Below are 22,434 nucleotides of genomic sequence, written 5' to 3'. Positions count from 1 at the left end.
AGCTCAGAAAAATCTGTTAAATGTCTGTTTAAACTAGGTGTCTCAACCTCACCATGCTTTGCCTAGTAAGCAGTAACCTAAATTCACCAGAAAAGAAACATTCTTAGTGAATTTATATTGGCTCACAGCATTAATGCTTGTGACTCAAACCAACTGTTTGAAAGTTCATTCTAGATTTTTGGGAGGGATCAATGGCAAATAAATCAATCTGCAACTCCTGGCACCCCCTTTCTTGTTTTGATTATCACAGCAGCATCCGCAGTGTCTCAGCTCTACAGCTCTTACGACTTCAAGGGATCCCACAAATACAAGTGGAAGTTTTTGTGGGCTCTGAAACAGAATTTCCTACACTTGTGAAGAACTCATTTCAAGCAGCTCCCTGCTCTCACCAATAAGGCTGTCTTATCTGTATTTTCACCTTTCAGAGGTCATGCTCCTAAATTGTTCTGTTCTCACCCTAGAATCTCTTACTATTACTCCAAATGCCTCAACAGTAGATATAAATAATCCCTTCCTTATTCTATTGCTAGTCTAAGAATTTCTCATAATCTGGGTCTATTCTGCAATGTAGTCTTTCTAGTACTACTGGCATGTTTATGTGATACTTGTTTCCTAAACACAACAGCAAAATTCATTTTTCAAATTTTCTAAGAACATCTTTAAGATACTTATCTAATTTAATAATTGACATTAATTATTACTGTACTTACTATACTCAGTGCATAAACACTGTACAGTTAAGATTTAGTCCACTGATTTTAAATTACACAATAAAGTACATTTATACCTACCTCTGCAGTTAAATTTGGCGGTATCATAATGTCTTTCAGCACATCTAAAAGAAAAGTTTAAATGTAATAAAAAGTCATCTTTTGCGCTTGAGAAAAAAATATTATAGTAACAAACTTTTTTGAATCTCTACAACACTTATACTAAGTGTTTTAGGTTAACTATTTCTTTTAATCCTAAGAATCCGATGAAGTAGGTACTGTTATTACCTCATTTTACAATTAAGGAAACCAAGACTTCAAAGGTTAAGGGTATACAATTAGAGCTTATACATTTGCTAACAAAACTTGCTATGCCACAAATACACAGCACTGCAAATGTAGTTGCATTTATATCTTCAAATTTCCTTTAAGGAAATTCTATAAACTAGTGGAAATTGTTTTTGATTTCACAAGTATGTAAAAACAACTAATTAGTTTCAATATTATATTTACCTCACAGTTGAACATACACAACCTATTATTTAAACTATTATTTAAAAAGACACCTTTCCAAAACAGTAAAATCATAAGAGCAAAGGAAAAGTAAAGAAATTTAATATTTATCTACTAAGACACAAACTTAATAAAATTTTTAAAATCAAACCTTTCTTTTTTTAGATAAGTCAAAGGTCATCTTTTTTAATCTCCCAGGTTACAAGTTTTAATTAACTAAAGTCTGAGAGTAAAGAAAGAGTACTAAGTAAAATCAATATAGAACAGTAAAATGTCAACTTAGCATTATTGAAAACATGCAAAAGTTTTGTTGTTTTTAACAGTAATGACCATTTGTTATCATGCACTGGCTTACTCATAATTAACAGGTCATGTTTATAAACATTCATAGGCTCAGAAAGAAATTTTATACATTAGTTTGTGCTAAGCAGCAACCTGGTAACTCTAACTCTTAGCCAAACAATACTAAAAATATAATTTTAAAAAATTACATTTTAAAACCCAATAAAGCTCTACAGCTCCTTAGCAATTCCAAAATCCCAAAGTCTGAAACATCTAACATTTTTCTTCAGTTTACAACAAACTCAAATACTGAAACCTGTTTTGAGCTTATGAGATTGTACTTAGCCCTTAATTAATACACTTCAAGTGAAGAGTCAAACATTCATTCTAGGTTATTGCTCCAAACCAAACTGGGGAGTTATGTAATACAAAGTTTAAGCTTCCATTTTACTTTTCAGAAAAATGAAAAACCCGAAAGACTGAGCTTCATATAAACAACCAGTTACCTGTATTAAGCATTTAGAAATTGTGAAAATATCTACAGTTCCTCTGTTTTAAAAAGTAAAACAAAATCTACGTGAAGGTTGAACTAATTATAAACAGCAATCCACTGGTTTCTAAGTGGTCAGACAGAATAATCAACTTTCATATTACTACTCAAAACAAACCTTTTCATTTTAGTATATTCAATATATCTCCTTTTGCTAAAAAGAAAATTTAATAATATATGCACATAAATGCATCCTTGCTAATTTCATACATACATACATAAAAAACATGACAGATAGTAATAGAGCACTGATCAAGAAAATAGTCACATACTGTGACAACAGAATGGTGGTGACCAGAGGGGGAAGGGAGAAAGGGAAAAGGTGGAAGGGTAGTGGTGGATGGAGTTTGGACATTTGGTGGTAGGCATGATGTGTTACGTATATTTGCTGAAGTGAGAAACTATACGCCTAAAACCCAGTGTGGTAAACTAACATTACTTTAATAAAAATGATAACAGCCGCCACATTTTAAACTTTTTCTGTTATAGATTAAAGAGCTATGATCAGTAACAAAAAATGCAAACTTGAGTATTTTATAATTAATTATATAAAGAAAGGACTTAAGAGGTGAGGGGAGAGATACAGGGTAGGAAACAATTCTAAGAAGCTGGCTCATAACACCACAACAAAAAATAAACATGTTGTGTTTCAGGCAGCTTTAGTTTTCTCTAAAATTTCCATGCTTTCTCAGGAACTCAAAATGTTTGAATTTTGACAAACAATGCTTAAGATTACTCTCTAAACTGATTCTCAAAGAGATGGAGAAGAAAACAGAAATAATGAGTTATTAAAGGTCTACTAGATGTGCGTATCTTATAAAGAAATTTCCGTGTTCTTTGATTCATTCTCATAACCATGATAGTAATTAATTTTCACTGTGGTTAATATATACCATATATCTATCTATATGTGTGTGTGTGTGTGTGTGCATGTGTGGTATAGATATATGGCATGTATATAAATATATATATATGAATGCTAAGAATTAGAAGATTATTTAAAAATGCCCTCAAACCATAACATGTATGTGCTAGAGCCAGGACTCAAGTCAGTATCTCTCATTACAAAAGCTAAATTTTCCCACTACTCCTCCATAATTCTGATTAAAATAAAAAATAGAAAAGTTTTAAAAACAAAAGCAATAATAAATTTTAGGTAAATTCTGTCTTCCTAAAAGTACAATATTTAGCACAAATGACAGAACCAACATGATAATGTCAAACATGAAAATGTCATAAAAATCTCTACAGGTGTCTATATAGTGAGTCTGTATGACCATATACCGGGACTGGTGGTAATGAAAGCGACCTGGGGAAGCACTAGTAGGGTAAAAATCAAAATTCTCTTCTTAATTAAAACCTCTGATAACTGCATGCACATGTGCATACACACATACACAAAGTTTCTTGTACATTTTTTTTTTTGCAGCATGTCAGTGATAAGGCAAGTCTCTCAGCAAACCAATACTGAAGGTAAGGTACACAAATGGCATACGGGATTAGACTAAGACAAATGCCGCGTAAATCTAATCATTTATACTTTCTTATAACTTAATCTTAACTTAAAAGATACCATTTTTAATTATTACCTCATACATATTTGTAAGAGAAATAAGAAAGAATATTTGTAAGAAAAATAAAGAAGCAGTGAAGAGGGAGGTTTTAAGAGGCAGTAGAAAGTGAAGAAAGGGATAAGATTAACAGGAAAAGTTCCAAGAGTGAGAGTTTTCATATAACCTGCTAGGCATGCTTAAGTCCCTTCCTTATTCTCTTCAATGAAGACCTCTGTATCTTATAAAAAACTTGAATAACATTAACAACAGCTAAGGGTTTACATAATAATGGAGAACTGTATGTCAAATAGAATCTACAATGAGATACAATAAACCTTATAAAAATCAGCATCCTGTGAATATTTAAGTTCCTCAAAGAGGAGAATTATATTATGCCTTTTTTCCCCTATCTTACTCCTCCTCTTCACCTAACAAAATACAGATTATACAGAGGAACATACAAAAATGAAACACTCTTGCATAAGACTGATTCATTTGCTCATATGTATACACAAATTTGGTTAATATGAGGCTAGTTTTGTCCTTACTTAAAATAACTTATTGAATGCCCAATGAAAATACAGAGATAAAGCGATATTGTCAATTATTAAAAAGTCCACACTAAAAATTCTTCCATATCATAATTTTCATAAAAAGTTTAATACAGCATTAATACAGGTATATCTAATGCAAATATTGTAATACCTTGCAATTCGTTTGCAAAGACAGAACAATATATATAATTAATATTAAAAATAAATAAAATAGAAACTGCTGCTGCTTGCCAGACTCACTTATCCAGAGTCAGAAAAATAAACGGGGTAGAAAAGAAGGTGAACAAAAGATTGGGAAATAACATCACAAATCAAAGCATGCTACAACTTGGTAGCTCTAGAAACTTCTGAAGTAAAATTTGGGGAGGTTAAAACAAACTGAAAGGGAATACTGGACTAAACAATGAGTGATTTACTACCATATGTACCTGTGTGACCTTGTTCAACTCACTTAACTTCTCTAGGCCTCAGATTCCACATCTGTAAAATGAGAAGGCTGGACTAAATGATCTCTCTCAGAAATTTTCTAGTTCTGAAAGTTTATGACTCCATTAAATGGAATGGGGAGGAATGGGGTTAAAATACAGGTACAAAAAACTCTCAACTAATAGTGGGACAGTTTATTAACTTGAGAATCTGACGTCTGCAAATACAAAAACAGGCAGTCAAATTCCTAGGCTAAATCCTAATGCCAACTTTCACCATAATCATGTTAAGCAACTCACAATACTGATAGTACAAACCTAAATCCTAAATTCTAGAAACAGGAAGCTGCCGCATCCAGGAATGAAAAGAATTTCCTTCCCCTTTTCTTTGGATATAATGTTAAACTTGAATAAAATTTCAAAAAAGGCAGAATTTATCTTTATTATCTTTTGACCTTTTTTTTTTTTAAATACTCTCTAAATACCTAATCTTAAGTCTAAGCCTGAAGTGACTCATTTAATGGTTTCTAGCTTTTGACAGTTCTTGTCCTTTTTTTAACTTAATTTCTAAATCCAATTGTTCAAAAGCAAAAAGCCTTGTGGTTTTTATTTTCCTCCATAGAAATACTACGGTATCTGCAACAGGTTTAATTGTAGAAGAGGTTAATCAAGAAAAGAGGAAGATACAAGCACAGATCATTGTAAGCTAGGGCCTACATAAACTTGTTTCTATAGCTCCTTTCATTTTCTTTCACCTTTTTACCCATTGCACACATATTCACACACACCATCCTCTGACCATAATGGATTATGTGCCACATTCTAAACACTATGCTGACAAGAAGCTAGTGTACAGACACACTGTTCTCTTGGCCTATAAGGCCATTTCCCCTTCGCCACAATAGAGGTTGCAGATCAACCTTTATTGAGCCTTTTTATTCCAGGTCAAATGTGACTTTCTTAATAATACCTTCCCTATAGAGAACAATTACTAATCCTACTGTTTTTTTACATAGCTCTCTTCCAGACAACAATTACAGTCTTCCATATTTTGTCTAACTTTCACATTAGACTTGCTACCTGAGGACAGAAACTACGCCTTATTCATCTCTGTACATCCACCATGTTTTATAATGCCTAGCATGTGAAAAGCACTCAACAAAGGTTTTCTTATTAGTGAAAAAAGAAGGCTTCAAGGACAAAAATGGTAAAATACTTTCTCCATTTTTCTTTCGTTCTTTTTTCCTCTTTACATCTCTACCCAAAAAGTCAAAAGAAAAAAAACAAATGCTTAAAGGTAAAGTCACCAGGCTGAATAAAACGGACAATCCTTACAACTGCCCCAAACAAAAGAAACCACCCAGTTCAACAATTTTAGGTTATTATGTTTATGCTATACACAGATGGAGAATACACTATTGGCTTTTAAATCAATTGACCAAGAGACAAAACAAACATTATATCCACTGTGGAGCACACCCTCATGAAAGATATCATTAATACTTTTAACAGAAGCTCTGCTGTGAATTAACTTCAGTTACCACATGGTAATGGGCTCAAAGGTGGGCTAGATGCCAAATCATTTAAAGCAGATCAAGTAACATGAATATGTGCCAGCATTTTTTTGACCTGACTTCTACACTGTCTAAATGACCTAACAAAGCTCTCAATAAGACTTCTTGAAATAATTGTTTTATGAATATAATTCTGTCAAAATATATCTTTAATTCTACCTTACTTTAACAAGGAAATAACTTTCACTTAATAGTTATTTTAGAAAGTCATTTGCAAGCATACAAGTAAGAAAACATACTTACAGATTGTATATCTTGTAATGGTTTTTATGCTTTGAATCCAAAAACCTTAAAACAAAACAAACAAACAAAAAGCCACCATTAACAAAAATGAACTAACATTTGAAATTACATTAATACTACTGAAGAAAACCCAAAAGACAAATTGTATTTTTCCTAAGCTCATATGCCATTTAAGAAAAACAAATAAATAAACTCCAATGAATATTCCCTCCATGGGTTTAAATTATTAATCAGGTTATTCTCTAATAATTATTACATTACACAGATTTATACAATCTGAAGTAAAGCTAGATTTTTAATAGAATATTTTTATAATCTCTCTTCAGTCTAATATGAGTCTTCAGTCTAATGAAGAGTGTTACAAAGTAACTATTTTAAAAGGCAACATTAATATTCTGCAAGTTCACTTAGCTATTACAGATTTGAGAAAACCATATACCGTCAAATAATAATCTTCAAAATAATCCAGAAAATTCAGTCATTATTTTTTCTCAAATTAAAAGCTTTTACTAATTGAAAGATGGGAGCAGTAACTATTAACTTTGTACAAAGTTTAGTAATCATTTTCACATATATATAATTTGAGCCTCTCAAACATATAGGAGGTAGAACTTATTCACAATTTATAGATGAGGGAAGTAGGTAGCAAAGAAGTTACAGAACTTGTTTAAGGTATTAAGTAGAAGAATCAAGACCAAAGACCTCTCCTTCGGAACAATTAGTTTTTTTTGTTTTTTTTTTTAAAGATTTATTTATTTATTTATTTATACAAGCACTGGGTACAGTCAGAAGCGCGGGAGGGTGAGAGAATTCACCAGAGCCAGAGCAGGGAGCAGAACAGGCAGAAGGACCGAAGTACCCTGCTGAGGGGAGCAGCGGGCAGCAGGAGAGGTCTGCGCGCCATGTGGGACCCTCGCCTGGTGGCCGGGGATCGAACCGGCGCTGCAGAGGCTGCAGGCAGCTTCGCAACCCAGCGCTCAACCTCTGCGCCAGCGGGGAGGCCCCGGAACAATTAGTTTAAGAAACTAAACAGCAAGGACAGTTACAGCTAACACAAGCACTTATTACACACCAGGCTCTAATTTAAGTACTTAATATATACAAATGTGTTTAATTCTATGAGATCGGTAATAGAAGGGTTAGAAGGAATAAAGATAAGGAAGTGACATGATTAAACAGAATAAAAACATAAAAAACAGAAAAGATTTTTAAAAATCAGAATATAGAAGATTCAAAATATGAGTTCTAGAGAAGAACAGAAAATGCAGAAGAAATCCAAGATAACTCAAGAAAAATACCCACAACTGAAAAAAAAAAACATGAATTTCTAAACTGAGAGGGGAGACGCTGAATATTCAGCAAAAATGATGAAAATAGACCTAAATAAAGGCACAAATATCTTAATGGAAATTCTGAATACTGAAAAGACAAAAATAAAATTCTAGAAGTTGCCTAAGAGAAAACAGTTTTCATAAAAAGAATCTGGATTCAGAGTATCACCCACCCTTTTTTTAAGGGCAGAACTGGCAGCTTGGAAACAATTAGATAAAACCTTAAGACTTTGAAAAGAAACTGTAAATCAAGTGTGACTGTATAAATAAAAGCATTTTTAAACAAGCAAAACCTCAAATAATTTTGCTTCTCAGAATATTTGTTGTCTATAATTTCTCTACAGAAGTTACTAGAAGTGCTCCACCAAAACAAAGGTGGGAAACCATGAAAGGTGATGACAAATTCCAGAAACTAAAGAATCCAACTTCTGAGAGGAACAGAAAGTCCTCAAATGATGGTAAAGACAGCCATATACGGCAAGTCTACGAAACAACTCATCCAAAACAGGGCCGATCAGAAGGTGCAGAGAAGATAAAATTGATATAATACCAAATGTGCTCAAACATGCCAAGAGCTTTATACAACTGGGGATAAGATGAAGGATGAATTAAAGTTAAGAATTAGAAACTAAACTGAGAATTCTAACTCCAGAGAAAAATGTGAGAAAAGCAAGACATACTTCCTCACTTAACTGAGAATAGTATTTATCCAGTCATAATCACATTAAAAAAAAAAAAACTGATATAGCCAAAATTGTAAGATAACAACTAGTAGGAGAAAAAGTTATGCAATTTATGGAGGCAAAGTTAAAAAGATATATATGTTGTTGAATGGGAATTATGGGGGAACGGAGTATTCATAAAGTCAATATGAAAAATCATGTTACACAAGTAATACATGAAGTACTTGTAGCTTTGTCATTAACTGAAACACATTTTTTTATCATACAGATGCACAGACATTGCAAATGTTATTTATAATTAACACTCAAAATTAACAGTCATTAGAATACCAATAGATTTTTGTTATTTATTGTATTAATCATTACATTATTATATACTTGGTTTTCAATATTTTCATAAGTATTATAACCCAAATCAATGTAATAGGTATATCTGTAATACCATAAGTTTTACTTTATAAATTTAAAATGACTGTAAGAAAGGGTCATACAATTCACAGGATTACCAAAAGGTACATAGCATAAAAAAGTAAGATTAAGAACGCTTGCTGGGCCTCCCCTGGTGGCGCAGCGGTTGAGCGCTGGGCTGCGAAGCTGCCCGCAGCCTCTGCAGCACTGGTTCGATCCCCGGCCCCCGGAGAGGGTCCCACATGGTGGGCAGACCTCTCCTGCAGTGCCCGCTGCTCCCCTCAGCAGTGTATCGTCAGTCTGCCTGTACTGTTTCCCGCTCTGGCTCTGGTGAATTCTCTCATCCTCCCACGCTCTGACTATACCCAGTGCTTGTATAAATAAATAAATAAATCTTCAGAGAAAAGGGGAAAAAAAAGAACGCTTTCTAAGGGATCAAAGAAAACAAAAGATTTACCTTTTTTTTGTTGTGGTGGTAATAAATCTGGTAGCTCTATCGGATTCTGATATTTCATGTGCATCTTTTATTTTTAAAGTAAATACTCATGATAAATGTGACTTCTGAGCATTCTCTGTTTTAACCTACTACTTCATTTAACCAAACAAGCATAAGTTTTACTAAGATTTCTACTGAACTATGAATATATTAGGGTAAAAGTGCTATGTTACACATTTCACATGTATCCTTTTTACCCTCTTTATTCCTGTGTCTTTGTCAATTTGTACTTCTGGATTTTTCTTTAAGCTTGGATAAATTGCATAGATGGTGAAATATACAGATCTTAGGTGTATAATTCCATAAGTCTATAACAACCACCCCAATCAAGAAACAGACCACTTACTTACACCACCCTCAGAAAATTACTATAATAATCAGAGATTGGTTTGATGTTGGTCTTGAATTTCATATTAATAAATCGTGATTATAAAATTCAGAGAACAACCCATCACTGCTACCTGTCATATCTTCCTCCCTGTGTTTATTCAAACAGAAAATAAACATGCAAAGAATTGATCTCAAAATATAATTTTCTCACAAAAAACCTACAATGTAAATGTGAGCAGAAGAAAAGATTCTGGGAGGATTAACAGTTCGTTTTTGGTTCATTCTGTCTGGCAGCTTTAAGTTTTCAACCCCAATATATAAACCAACATTTATTAAGCTGTATACACACTCCTTTTTAAGTGCAGGGAATTCTATTCACATGTGGCATCCCTGCATACTTATTAAACTAGATGTCTCAGGATGGACAGAATACATACAAACAAAGTCATTAGTGATTAATCAAGGATTTACAGGGAGATATGGTTTCCACTATTCATTTTCTACATTTCTGTAATTAGTAAAACTTTCCATAAATGTATACTATTTTAACAAGAGAATTTTTGGACCTCCCCTGGTGGCTCAACAGTTGAGCGCTGGGCTGCAAAGCTGCCCGCAGCCTCTGCAGCGCCAGCTTGATCCCTGGCCACCGGCATGCAGACTTCTCCTGCCATGCCTGCTGCTCCCCTCAGCAGTGTATTTTGTCAGTCTGCCTGTTCTGTTCTCCGCTCTGGCTCTGGTGAATTCTCTCACTCTCCTGTGCTTCTGACTGTACCCTGTGCTTGTATAAATAAATAAATAAATCTTTAAAAAAAAATAAAAAAGAGTTTTCTGTTATACTGTATTTTCCCAAAAAGTACATAACTGATAGTCAGATCACACTATTTTATCTCTAAAATGTGAGCTTGGGAACTAAAAATAGAAGTCCAACTCCTTTCGAACAATATTTTTTAAAAGTATGTGTAACATTCACACTTTCATATACTATTTTTAAATTAGGAAAAAATAAGAACCAGAGGTATTTATATGTGACAATGGCTACCTTGAAAAATAATTACCTTTAGGGCCTCCCTGGTGATGCAGGGGTAAAAAGTCTCAGCACCATCAAGCTATTATTGCCAGCTACTGCCAGCCACTGCAGGCATGAGTTCAATCTCTAGGTAGGTAGCTGACCCACATGGCACAGCAGACCTCTCCTGTCTCACCTGCTGCTTCTCCCCTCAGCAGTGTATTTCAGTGGCTCTGCCTGTTCTGCTCCCCATTCTGTCTCTGGTGAACCCTCTCACCGCCCCCCCCTCTGGTCTATACCCCAATTCTAGTATGCATAAATAAAAAAAAAATCTTAAAAAAATTACTTTTATTAGTGGGACTCACACAATTCCTGTTGATATCTTCTAGTGTTTTTCTACTATATTTTCATTCATACTGAACCTGAGGACACTTTTAAAAAAATTACTGGCATAAATTATCACAAAATCACAAATATGACCTCAGTGAGAAATGGTTAACAAACAAAACAAACAATTTGTTAAAAATGCTAATGTTATCTCATTTGATACCTTTTACAGGCTCCAGTCACAGAAAGAACATTCTTAAACTACAAGATACTTCATTTGTTACTTTATTACATGTCTATAAATGTATATTCAGAGTCACTTTTTATACTTTTAAATCCCAAGTATTACTTACATTTATTTTGTGCAAAACTGTTGAGAATTTCTGTATCCCTGATCTACTTTCCATTTAGAAAGTAGTAAGGACTTATTATTCAATTTGACTATTTACAACATGCCTTTAAAAAATTTCAGTTCTAGAAAAGAAAATATTTATTGGGGTAACCTTTCATAAAATTAAATAACCCAGGGCCTCCCTGGTGGTGCAAGGGGTTAAGTCTCAGCACTATCAAACTACCAACAGCCATTGCAGCATGAGTTCCATTTCCAGCCAGGGACCTAACTACATGGCACAGCAGACCTCTCCTATCTTACCTGCTGCTACCCTCAGCAGTGTATTTTAGTAGATCTGTCTGTTCTGCTCCCCACTATTATCTCTGGTGAATCCTCCCACCCCTGCACCTCTGGCCTACACCCCCCTACTTGTACATATAAATTTTTTTTTTAAAAATTCAATGAAGTAAACTTTGAACTTTATAGGTTATTATACAATAGCAAAGTCACTGCTACCAGATTAAAGTTCTGTTTCTAATAGGTTTTATAGAACTTCTTTCTAAAATTCCTTCTTTATGTTGATAGTTAATATAAAGGGGCCATCCCTTAAAATTTTTGTCAGTTGCACATACACATTTTTGACCATTATAGATTATCTGGTGTAGGAATTTTCCCCTTGTTATAAACAACTATAAAGCTGGACAGAATGTATGAGGCAATCATTTTTTGACACTAACAAATAAGGCAGACCAAGCTTACAGTCCTTAAGAAAAGAAAAACATGAGGTAACCACCATGATTGTCCTGCTTTCAGCCTGCAGGTTCTTTCTGACAGAGCAGAAGAAAAGTGAATAAAGATTTCACAGGCAGAGATTGGCATTCTGGGGTGCTTGGGTAAACAGTTTGTATAACATAGTACCAAAGAAAAGGTGATGAACAAATGAAGGGCCTCAGAAGTCTGTAAGGAAATTCATCTCAGGTCTTTGTGCAAGGGTTGAGCTAAAATATGTTCAAGATCTGAAAGCATAATGAAGAGGACATTAGACGTACAAAGTACTGGGAAAAAGAATTCTGGCCCATCCAGAGTGAAGAGATATCACTGAGTTCCCTCATACTCAGCTGAGACCAAAGAAAGGCTACATTTTAGGAGGAAAGGTTATGCCCTAAGAAAGAAGACAGAAAAACCTTTTCCCTTTGCAAAGCAAGGGCAGCAGCTCTCCTGCCCACCTGTAATTATGCAGGTGCCTCTCTCTCCCCCTTTTCTAAATAAAACTGTCCATTAAAAAAAAACAGGGCCGGGCCTCCCCCGTGGCGCAGCAGTTGAGCGCTGGGTTGCGATGCTGCCCGCGGCCTCTGCGGCGCCGGTTCGATCCCCGGCTGCTCCCTGGCCACCTGAGGAGGGTCCCACATGGCGTGCAGACCTCTCCTGCCGCCCGCTGCTCCCCTCAGCAGTGTACTTCGGTCCTTCTGCCTGCTCTGCTCCCCGCTCTGGCTCTGGCGAATTCTCTCACCCTCCCGCGCTTCTGACTGTACCCAGTGCATGTATAAACAAAACAAACAAACAAACAAATAAATAAATAAAACATGCCTCTATTTAAAAAAAAAAAAAAAAAAACAGGGCCTCCCCGGTGGCGCAGCGGTTGAGCGCTGGGTTGCTAAGCTGCCCGCAGCGCCGGTTCGATCCCCGGGCACTGGCGAGGGTCCCACATGGCGCGCAGACCTCTCCTGCCGCCCGCTGCTCCCCTCAAGCAGTGTATTTCGTCAGTCTGCCTGTTCTGCTCCCCGCTCTGGCTCTGGTAAATTCTTGCACCCTCCCGCGCGTCTGACTGTACCCAGTGCTTGTATAAATAAATAAATCTTTAAAAAAAAAAAAACAAAAAAATAAAAAATTTAAAAAAAAAAAAACCAAAACTGAACTAGACCTACCTTAACAAAGAAAACTAATAAGCCTGACAATACTGGAAAATTATCTATTAATTTAAATGCCTATGAAAATGAAACTCAGCACCCTTAAACAAATAACAATCTAGACTCCCTAACAACCTTTCATCTACAATAATCTACAATTAAAATTTACTAGATATGAAAAGCAGGAAAAAGTAACCCATGACCAAGGGGGAAAAGGCAATTAAAAGAAACAGACTCCAGTATTAGCATGAACTTTAAAGCAGCTAATATAAATATATACAAGAGGGAGTCCTTAGTGATACAACCTATGAAGCTATCCGCAGCCACTGCAGCATGAGTTTGATCCCCAGCCAGGGAGCTACCCACATGGCACAGCTGACCTCTCCTGACTTGCCTGCTGCTCCCCTCAGCAGTGTATTTCAGTCAATCTGCCTGTTCTGCTCCCCACTCTGTCTCTGGGGAATGCTCTCACCCCCACACCTCTGGCCTATCCCTAGATCTTATATGCATAAATAAATAAATCTTAAAAATAAATAAATACAAGAATGTAAAGGAAAGTTACCATAGTAAATGAGGGAAAAACAAAAATCTCAGCAAAGATTAAGCTATAAAAGAAATTCTAGGCCTCAAAAATACAATATCTAAAAAAAGAAAAATGTACTGCATGGTTTTTTTTTAAAAGATTTATTTATTTATTTATACAAGCACTGGGTACAGTCAGAAGCGCAGGAGGGTGAGAGAATTCACCAGAGCCAGAGCAGGGAGCAGAGCAGAAGGACCGAAGTACACTGCTGAGGGGAGCAGCGGGCGGCAGGAGAGGTCTGCGCGCCATGTGGGACCCTCACCCGGTGGCAGGGGAGCAGCCGGGGGATCTAACCAGTGCTGCAGAGGCTGAGGGCAGCTTCGCAACCCAGCGCTCAACCACTGCGCCGCCACCGGGGAGGCCCCATACATGGTCTTTTTAAAAAAAGATTTTATGTTACTTATCTATGCATACAAGAGCTGTGGTGTAGGCCAGATGTGGGGGAGGGGATGCGTTGGTGGCGGTGAGAGGATTCACCAGAAACAGAGTGGGGAGCTGAACAGGTAGATCCACTGAAATATACTTCTGAGGAGAGCAGCAGGCTAGAGAGTGGAGGTCTGCTGCGCCATGTGGGTTGACTGAACTCATGGCGCAATGGCTGGTGAGAGCTTGACAGCACTGAGACTTTAACCCCTGCATCACCAGGGAGGCCCCTACTGCATGGTTTTAAAAGAAGACTGAAGGCAGGAGAAGAAAGATGTGTCAGCGATATTTACTAAGAACTGCGACATCTCTATCCCACATGCTCACCATACAAAATAACCTCAGCATTACTCCCATCAAGTGTGGAGTCTATGGTCTCTCCTTGAGTTTGAGCACACCTCTGTGGTGATTGCCTCAACAAACAGAATGTGGCAGAAACAATATTAAGTGATTTCTAAGGCTAGATCATGAAAATGCCATATACTTTCACCTTGTGCTTAGGATCTTTTTTACTTTTCGCAAAGTTACAATGCTAACTCATTCTTCTACTAAACTTCTAATGACAAACTAATACATATCCTGCTCATACTCTTGCAAAAAATTAAGAAAGAAGGAATACTTTCAAACATATTTTATGAGGCCACCACTATGCTAATACCAAAACCAAAGACAATACAAAAAAAAATAAAACCTACAAGTCTCCTAATGAGTACAGATGCAAAAATTCTCAATAAAATCTTTACAAATCAAATCCAACCATGCATTAAAAGAATTTTATATCATGACTAAGTAGAATTTATACCAGTAACACAGTATAGTTCAATATCTGAATATCAATGTAATTCGCCACATCAACAAAAAGAAAAAAACTATTAAAAAACTATGATCATATCAATAGATGCTCAGAAAGTATTTGATAAGATTCAACATCCATTTATGATTAAAACCCATGAAAAAAGTGGGATAACTGGGACATATCTTAACATAATAAAAGCCATATATAAAAACCTCACAACTAGTAACAATGGTAAAAAACAGAAAACCTTTCCAATAAGATCTGGTACAAGACAAGGATATCCACACTCATCACTACTACTCAACATAGTATTAGAAGTTCTAGGTAGAGCAATTAGGCAAGATAAAAGCAATTCAAATTGGGATGAAGTAAAGCTACCATTATTTGAAGATGATATCACATATAGAGAGAACCACAAAGACTCAATGGAAAAACTAATCAAAACAATAAAACAGTTTAGCAAAGGAGAAGGATACAAAATCAACAATAAAAACAATTGCCTTCTTATACAAATAATGAGCTAGAGGGAAAAAAGAAATTAAGAAAGCCATCCCATTTACAATCTCACCCAAAAAAAAAAAATTAAATAGCTGGGAGTAAACCTAACAAAGGAGGTGAAGAACCCATAAAAAGAAAACTTTATAAAACAATGTTAAATTAAATATAAAACACATGGGATGGAAAGATATTTCCTGCTCATGGATAGGAAGAATCAACATTGTCAAAATGGTAATCCTACCCAAAGCAATTCAGTTTCAGTGCAATCCCAATGTAAATGCAAATACCAACTGCATTCTTCAAAGAAGTGGAACAAAGATAATTAAAGTTCACATGGAACCATAAAAAATAAAAAAACGCTTTTTAATCAGAAGACTTATAAAAATGGTGAAAATGGAGATCAGGAGACTTAGTCTCCTGACTAAAAAAGGGTGAAAAATGGAGGTGTCACACTTCTGGACCTCAAATTACAATAAAGCCATTAATAATTAAAACAGCATGGTACTGGGGGCCTCCCCGGTAGCACAGCGGTTGAGCGCTGGGTTGCGAAGCTGCCTGCAGCCTCTGCAGCCGGTTCGATCCCCGGCTGCTCCCCGGCCACCAGAGGAGGGTCCCACATGGCGAGCAGACCTCTCCTGCCGCCCGCTGCTCCCCTCAGCAGTGTACTTCGGTCCTTCTGCCTGCTCTGCTCCCTGCTCTGGCTCTGGTGAATTCTCTCACCCTCCCTCGCTTCTGACTGTACCCAGTGCATGTATAAACCAAACAAACAAACAAATAATAAATAAATAAGACATGCCTCTAGAAAATTAAAAAAAAAAAAAAAAAACTGTTCCAAAAAAAAAAAAAACAAAAAACCAGCATGGTACTGGAACCAAAACAGACACATGGACCAGTGGAATAAAACCGAGAGCTCAGAAATAATACCACACATTTATGGACAACTGATGTACAACAAAAGAATGAAGAATTTACAATGGAACAAGGAAAGACTCTTCAATAAGGGGTTCTGGGGAAATTGGAATGCCACATACAAAAGAATGAAACTACATCACTATTTCACTCCATACATGAAAATAAACTCAAAATAAACAAAAGACTTGGAAATAAGAGCAAATAAAACTATAAAATAACATAGAATAGGCAAAACACACCATGACATAAACTTCATAAACAACTTTGCAGACTCATGCCCCAAAGCAAAGAAAGTGAAGGAAAATATAAACAGCTGGGATTACTTCAAACTAAAAAGCTTCTGTATAGCAAGAGACAGTGACTAAAACAAAGGGACACCCTACTGAAATACTGAATGGGAAAAAGTATTTGCATACCATACATCTAACAAGGGACTGATATAAGATCTACAAGAAGCTCATACAACTCAACAAAACAAACAACCCAATTTAAAAAATGCCAGGTGTACTAAACAGGTACTTCTCCAAAGAAGACATGCACATGGCCAGAGCTCATATGAAAAAAATGTGCATCATCACTTACATCAGGGAAATACAAATCAAAACCACAATGCCCTCTCTCCTTACACCTGTGAAAATGGAACTCCCTTACACTCTTGGTGAATTTAAACTAATCCAGCCTCTATGGAAAGAAGTATGGCGATTCCTCAAAAGACTAAAGGTGGATCTACCATATGACCCAGCAATCCCACTGGTAGGTTATCTTCCCAAAGAACACAAAAACACTAAAATCAAAAGGAAACCTTAACTCCTATGTTTATAGCAGCACTATTTACAATAGCCAAGAAATGGAAACAACCTAAATGCCCCCAAATAAATGAGTGGATCAAGAAGATGGAACATTACTCAGCAATCAAAAATATAAATTTCATGCCATTTGCAGCAACATGGATGGAACTAGAAACGTATCCTAAGTGAAGTGAGTTAGGAAGGAGAAAGATAATTACTAGATGGTTTCACTTATATGTGGAACATAGAGAAACCAAACAAAGGATCAGACGAAGACAAACTTTAAAACCAACCCTTGAAAGCTGATCACAGATCTAAGGCATACAGGAAGGAAGGAGGAGAGGGAAAGGATAAAGCAGTGTGTGGAGGGTGAGGGGAGCACACAGACTATGGTGGAGGACTATAGGTGTTTGGGGAGTGGAAAAACTATGGCAACCACAGCTGAAAGGAGAAATCCTGTTCTGTGAAAAAACAAAGGAGATACAATTTTTTTAAAGAAGTATAAAAAAGAAAAATTAGCATCTGAAAAGAAAAAAGCACGTAACTTACTTGCTACATTTTTCTTTAGCTAATTACTATTTGGTAGCTATAGTTCTACTGAATTCACAGTAAATCAACATTTGATCTTCCAATCCTAATATTATATATTTACCACTGTTGCTGCTGGTTTTTTTTTTTAAGAAAAAATACAATTTTTATTTCATTTTATTTTTATTATTATTTTTTTTGTGTATGTGACTTTTTAATATGCTCTCTGGAAGATTCATCCAAATTGTGTGTTTCAACAATTTTTTTAAAATAATATTTTATTTTATATAATTCTTACATTACTTTTCATTTTTGCACAATGTATGCATTATCATTTTGTTTATATTCCCCATATAATTGCACCCCCCCCCAGTCCTTCCTCTCCCCTCCCTTCCCCCCACTGTGTGTCTCTGGTTTATAGTTGCTTGTTGATTTTGATTTTTACTTTGTATTAATTAGTCTTTTTCCTGGTCCCTTATTTAGGTTTTCTAAATTCCTGCTATGAGTGAGACCAAGTTGCTCTTTTTCTTAACAAATAAATCATCTCTGCCTTTATCCCATTAACTCAGAAAAGCTCCAAATATTCTAGTCCTTAACTACTTTCACCTACTTATCTTCAGGCTGTTAAAATTAAAATCAGTTATATATCCCATATATGGAAAATATCTCCTTTAAAATGTACTTCTAGCTCCTGCACAATAATGCTTTCTTGGGGCCTCCCTGATGGCACAGGCAGTTGAACGCAGCACTGTGAAGCTGTCTGCAGCCTCTGCAGTGCCCAGTCGATCCACGCCGGCCACGAAGCAACCCACATGGTGCAGCAGACCTTTCCTGTCTTGCCCGCTGCTCCCCTCAGCAGTGTATTTCGGTCTGCCTGCCTGTTCTGTTCCCCACTCTGTCTCTAGTGAATCCTCTCACCCTCCCGCACATCTGGTCTGTACCCGGGTTCTTGTATAAATAAATAATAATAATAAAAATCTTTTTTAAAAAATGCTTTCTCCTAAATAGAAAAGCAAAAATAAGAGCTTTATACTGAATCATACTGAAAGAAGTGATATGTAACTCAAAAAAATCTACTCTCTCTCTCTCACTAAAGGCAAAAGAAATAATCAGTAGAGAAAATGACCTATAACTCACTGAAAAAAATCAGGCTATTAAAAGTAACATGAGGGCCTCCCCGGTGGCGCAGCGGTTGAGCGCTGGGTTGCGAAGCTGCCCGCGGCCTCTGCGGCGCCGGTTCGATCCCCGGCTGCTCCCCGGCCACCTGAGGAGGGTCCCACATGGCGCACAGACCTCTCCTGCCGCCCGCTGCTCCCCTCAGCAGTGTACTTTGGTCCTTCTGCCTGTTCTGCTCTCCGCTCTGGCTCTGGTGAATTCTCTCACCCTCCTGCGCTTCTGACTGTACCCAGTGCATGTATAAACAAAAACAAACAAATAAAGAAAGAACGAAAACATGCCTCTATATATATAAAAAAAATAAAATAAAATAAAAGTAACATGAACTAGAAACATTTCTCCTAAATTGTTTTGCACATTTAGCAACATGGATGAGAGTGCCAGTTAATCCACATGCTTGCCAACCTCGGCCCTTTAAGTTTTAGCCAGTAAGTATGAAAAAGCATCTGGTTGGGTTTTAATTTTTATTTCCCTGATGACTGAATTTGAACATCTTTTTATGTACTTACTAGCCACCTACATATCTTCTTTTGTAAAATACATATCTAGTGTTCCAGTATCATGTTTATCATCAAGACATCCTTTCTCCAAGTGAAGTATCTTGGCACCTTTGTCAAAAAAACAGGTTATGTTGAGTTTTTTAGGAATCTCCATCATGTTCCACTGATTCGTATTTTATGACCTAGCAATTCTACTCATTAGATATTTAACCAACAGAACTATATGTCCACAAATGTCTTGCACATGAATGCTCATAGCAACTTGTATAAGAATGCTCATAGCAGGGGCCTCCCTGGTGGTGCAAGGGTTAAAACACTGCACTATGAAGCTATACACAGCCACTGCAGCACAAGTTCAATCCCCGGCCAGGGAGGTTACCCACATGGCACAGCAGACCTGTCCTGACTCACCCACTGCTCCCCGCAGCAGTATATTTCGGTCAATCCACCTGTTCTGCTCCCCACTCTGTCTCTGGTGAATCCTTTCACCCCCCCCCCCCAAACACACCTCTGGCTTACACAGGAGTTCTTGTATGCATAAATAAATAAATCTTAAAAAAAAAAAAAAAAACAGAATGCTCATAGCGGTTCATAATATGCCCAAACTGAAAATCAACCAAATTTCAACAAAAGTGAGAAACTAACTTGTGTTATTATGCAACACAAGTTGTACATAATACTGACATGGAACTATATATTCCATATCATACAATGGAATACTACTCAGCACAAAAGGGAACAAATTATTAATAAAAGTAATAACAGGGACAAATTTCAAGAATGCTAAGAGAAAGAAGCCAAACACAAAGAAGCATATACAAAATGACTGCATTTATATGAAATTCTTGTACAGGCAAAACATAAGTAGATATTGTTGCCAGGCACCAGGATTGGGAACTGATTGCAAAGAGGCCTGAGAAAATATTTTATGGTAATACTAACGTCCAAAATCTTGATTACACTGATGTTTATATAAATATATATACACATATGTGAAAACTCACTGAACTGCACTAGAGTTATAGACATTGTACTACATATAAATTATACCTCAATAAAGTTGACTTTCACAAGTGGCTATCAATTTATAAGATGCAACCTATCTTTTAAAAATCTCAAATTTACTCTAATACCAGAGATGGCAAAAGAAATAGTACAACATCTTTAGGAATTAGGCCTTCTTAGATGAAAAACAAAACAGGACTGTCTAAAATAGCACTATCCAACAGAATTTTCCACAATGATGATAATGTTTCACATCTGTGCTGTCCAACAGAGTAGCCTCTAAGCCAAATGAAATGTGCTTAGTCCAAAAAAAGACAGAAATGTGACTAGGCAAATGATAATAAATGAGTACTTTTATTTTAATTGACAAATTTAAACATAAATAACTAGTAGCTAGTGGCTACACAGTGGCTAGCTTAAGTCTGAAAGATACGTATGTATGAAAAAAATCTACTGAAACACAATCCACGTGCTATGTAGTAAGGCAGTGCAAATGAGTATATTCTTAGAATAGAACAAAAAATTGAAACAGAAAAAAGATAACAGTAATAACTGGTAGTTTCACACTGTCAAAATAACTGTTGAAAAAGTACTTTCTACTACATGCAGTTTTATAATAAATTTTGGATATGCTTAAGTAATTTTATTTCATTAATACATTAACAAAATTAACAGAGGAACTACAACTCTGGACATATTTCAAACCAAGAATGAGGAACAAGTTTAGTGGAAATGCCAGGAAACAGGGAGAAAGTGTTCATATAATTTTAGAGTTCACGTCAGACAAGGAAGGAAATACTGGCATAGTTAGATATGATACAGATCAGTAAAACGGATTTCAAACGCTTCATTTAAATAACAGGCTTTGAATTCATAACTCCGTATCTGAAAGGAAAGCTATAGACTTTTAAAACTAAAATTCCATATAAACAATTACAAATTATTCTCGTTTAAAAGACAAAAAGAGGAAAGAAAGGAATTATCCAAGACCAGTCAATACAACTGCACAGAATTTACCAACAAAGCTCAGATTTAAAAGATATATCTAAAAAGGGGGAAATAATCAGATAAATACAAGAGCAACATATATAAAAATGGTAAAAACAAACAAAAAAAAGACTCCTTGGAGTAGGGGTAAATGTTTAGATTGAAAAGAGCAATGAGGCAGAATTCAAAAAGTTAGACAGCTATATAATGCTAGACGCAGGGAAAAAAAGCAGGAACTACTAAAATTCCTTTTACACTTAAATCTTCTCTATCCAAGAGACAGTTGTTCTGGTTCAGTTAATAGTAGTGAGTGAATGACATTTCTCTGGATTAAAAGCATTTTCTACTTGCAATTTAAGCAAGGCCATTTCTTAAAATGAGTTATTTCTTAAACAAATACCTATCAGCAGAAAAGCCTTTGTTCTTCTGTGATTAGACAGATTAGTAAAGGAGATAGTTAACAATTCAAAACAGAGATAACCCACCAAGTTCTTGGTCACAATTGTTTGAATCTTGTAGTCATAAAATTCAAATGGCGAGAGAGGCAGGGTGTTACAAAGTTTTTTGAAGAAAGAATACTACTAGTTTCCTTATTTTTCAAAGACTTCATAAAAAAGACTAAAGGGAAAAGTAAAAAAAAAAAAAAACTAAATTGAAGGTACAATCATTATACACATGAAAACCAAAGAAAATCTATGTGGCAAATTAAACATCACAATGCAAATATCTTTAATTTGCAACTTAAGAAATGCAATCGAAAATCAAATTATAACAAACTTAAAAAAAACAAGTTTAAGTTTGATAACATCCAGTTTGCCAAGGTTGTGAGGGGTGAAAAACACTTTTACACATGTTGGTGGGAATATCTTCTTTTTTTAAATATTTATTTATTTATGCATACAAAAATTGGGGTACAGGCCAGAGGTGTGGGGGTGGTGGTGAGAGGATTCACCATAGAGTGGGGAACAGACAGGCAGATTGACTGAAATACACTGCTGAGGGGAGCAGTGGGTGC

At 35.9% G+C, this 22,434-nt stretch overlaps 1 protein-coding gene across 2 annotated transcripts in view; it reads right to left on the bottom strand.

Moving 5' to 3' along the window:
* PTEN (phosphatase and tensin homolog) overlaps positions 1-22,434 on the bottom strand; it is a gene marked incomplete at both ends in the record, with an annotated part of 87,485 nt that overhangs the window by 26,230 nt on the left and 38,821 nt on the right. Inside the window, 2 exons of one of the 2 annotated variants that reach the window (XM_084244440.1) lie at positions 792-835; positions 6,405-6,449. In XM_084244440.1, the coding sequence (XP_084100566.1) occupies positions 792-835; positions 6,405-6,449 (89 nt within the window). The remainder of the gene's footprint in view (positions 1-791; positions 836-6,404; positions 6,450-22,434) is intronic. The other variant, XM_084244441.1, reaches the window with a different exon arrangement.

Source organism: Talpa europaea (assembly GCF_964194135.1).
Source record: "Talpa europaea genome assembly, chromosome: 10".
Classification (NCBI taxonomy): domain Eukaryota; kingdom Metazoa; phylum Chordata; class Mammalia; order Eulipotyphla; family Talpidae; genus Talpa; species Talpa europaea.
Note: the sequence above shows the minus strand (reverse complement) of the source record. Positions and strands in the feature narration are given on the sequence as shown.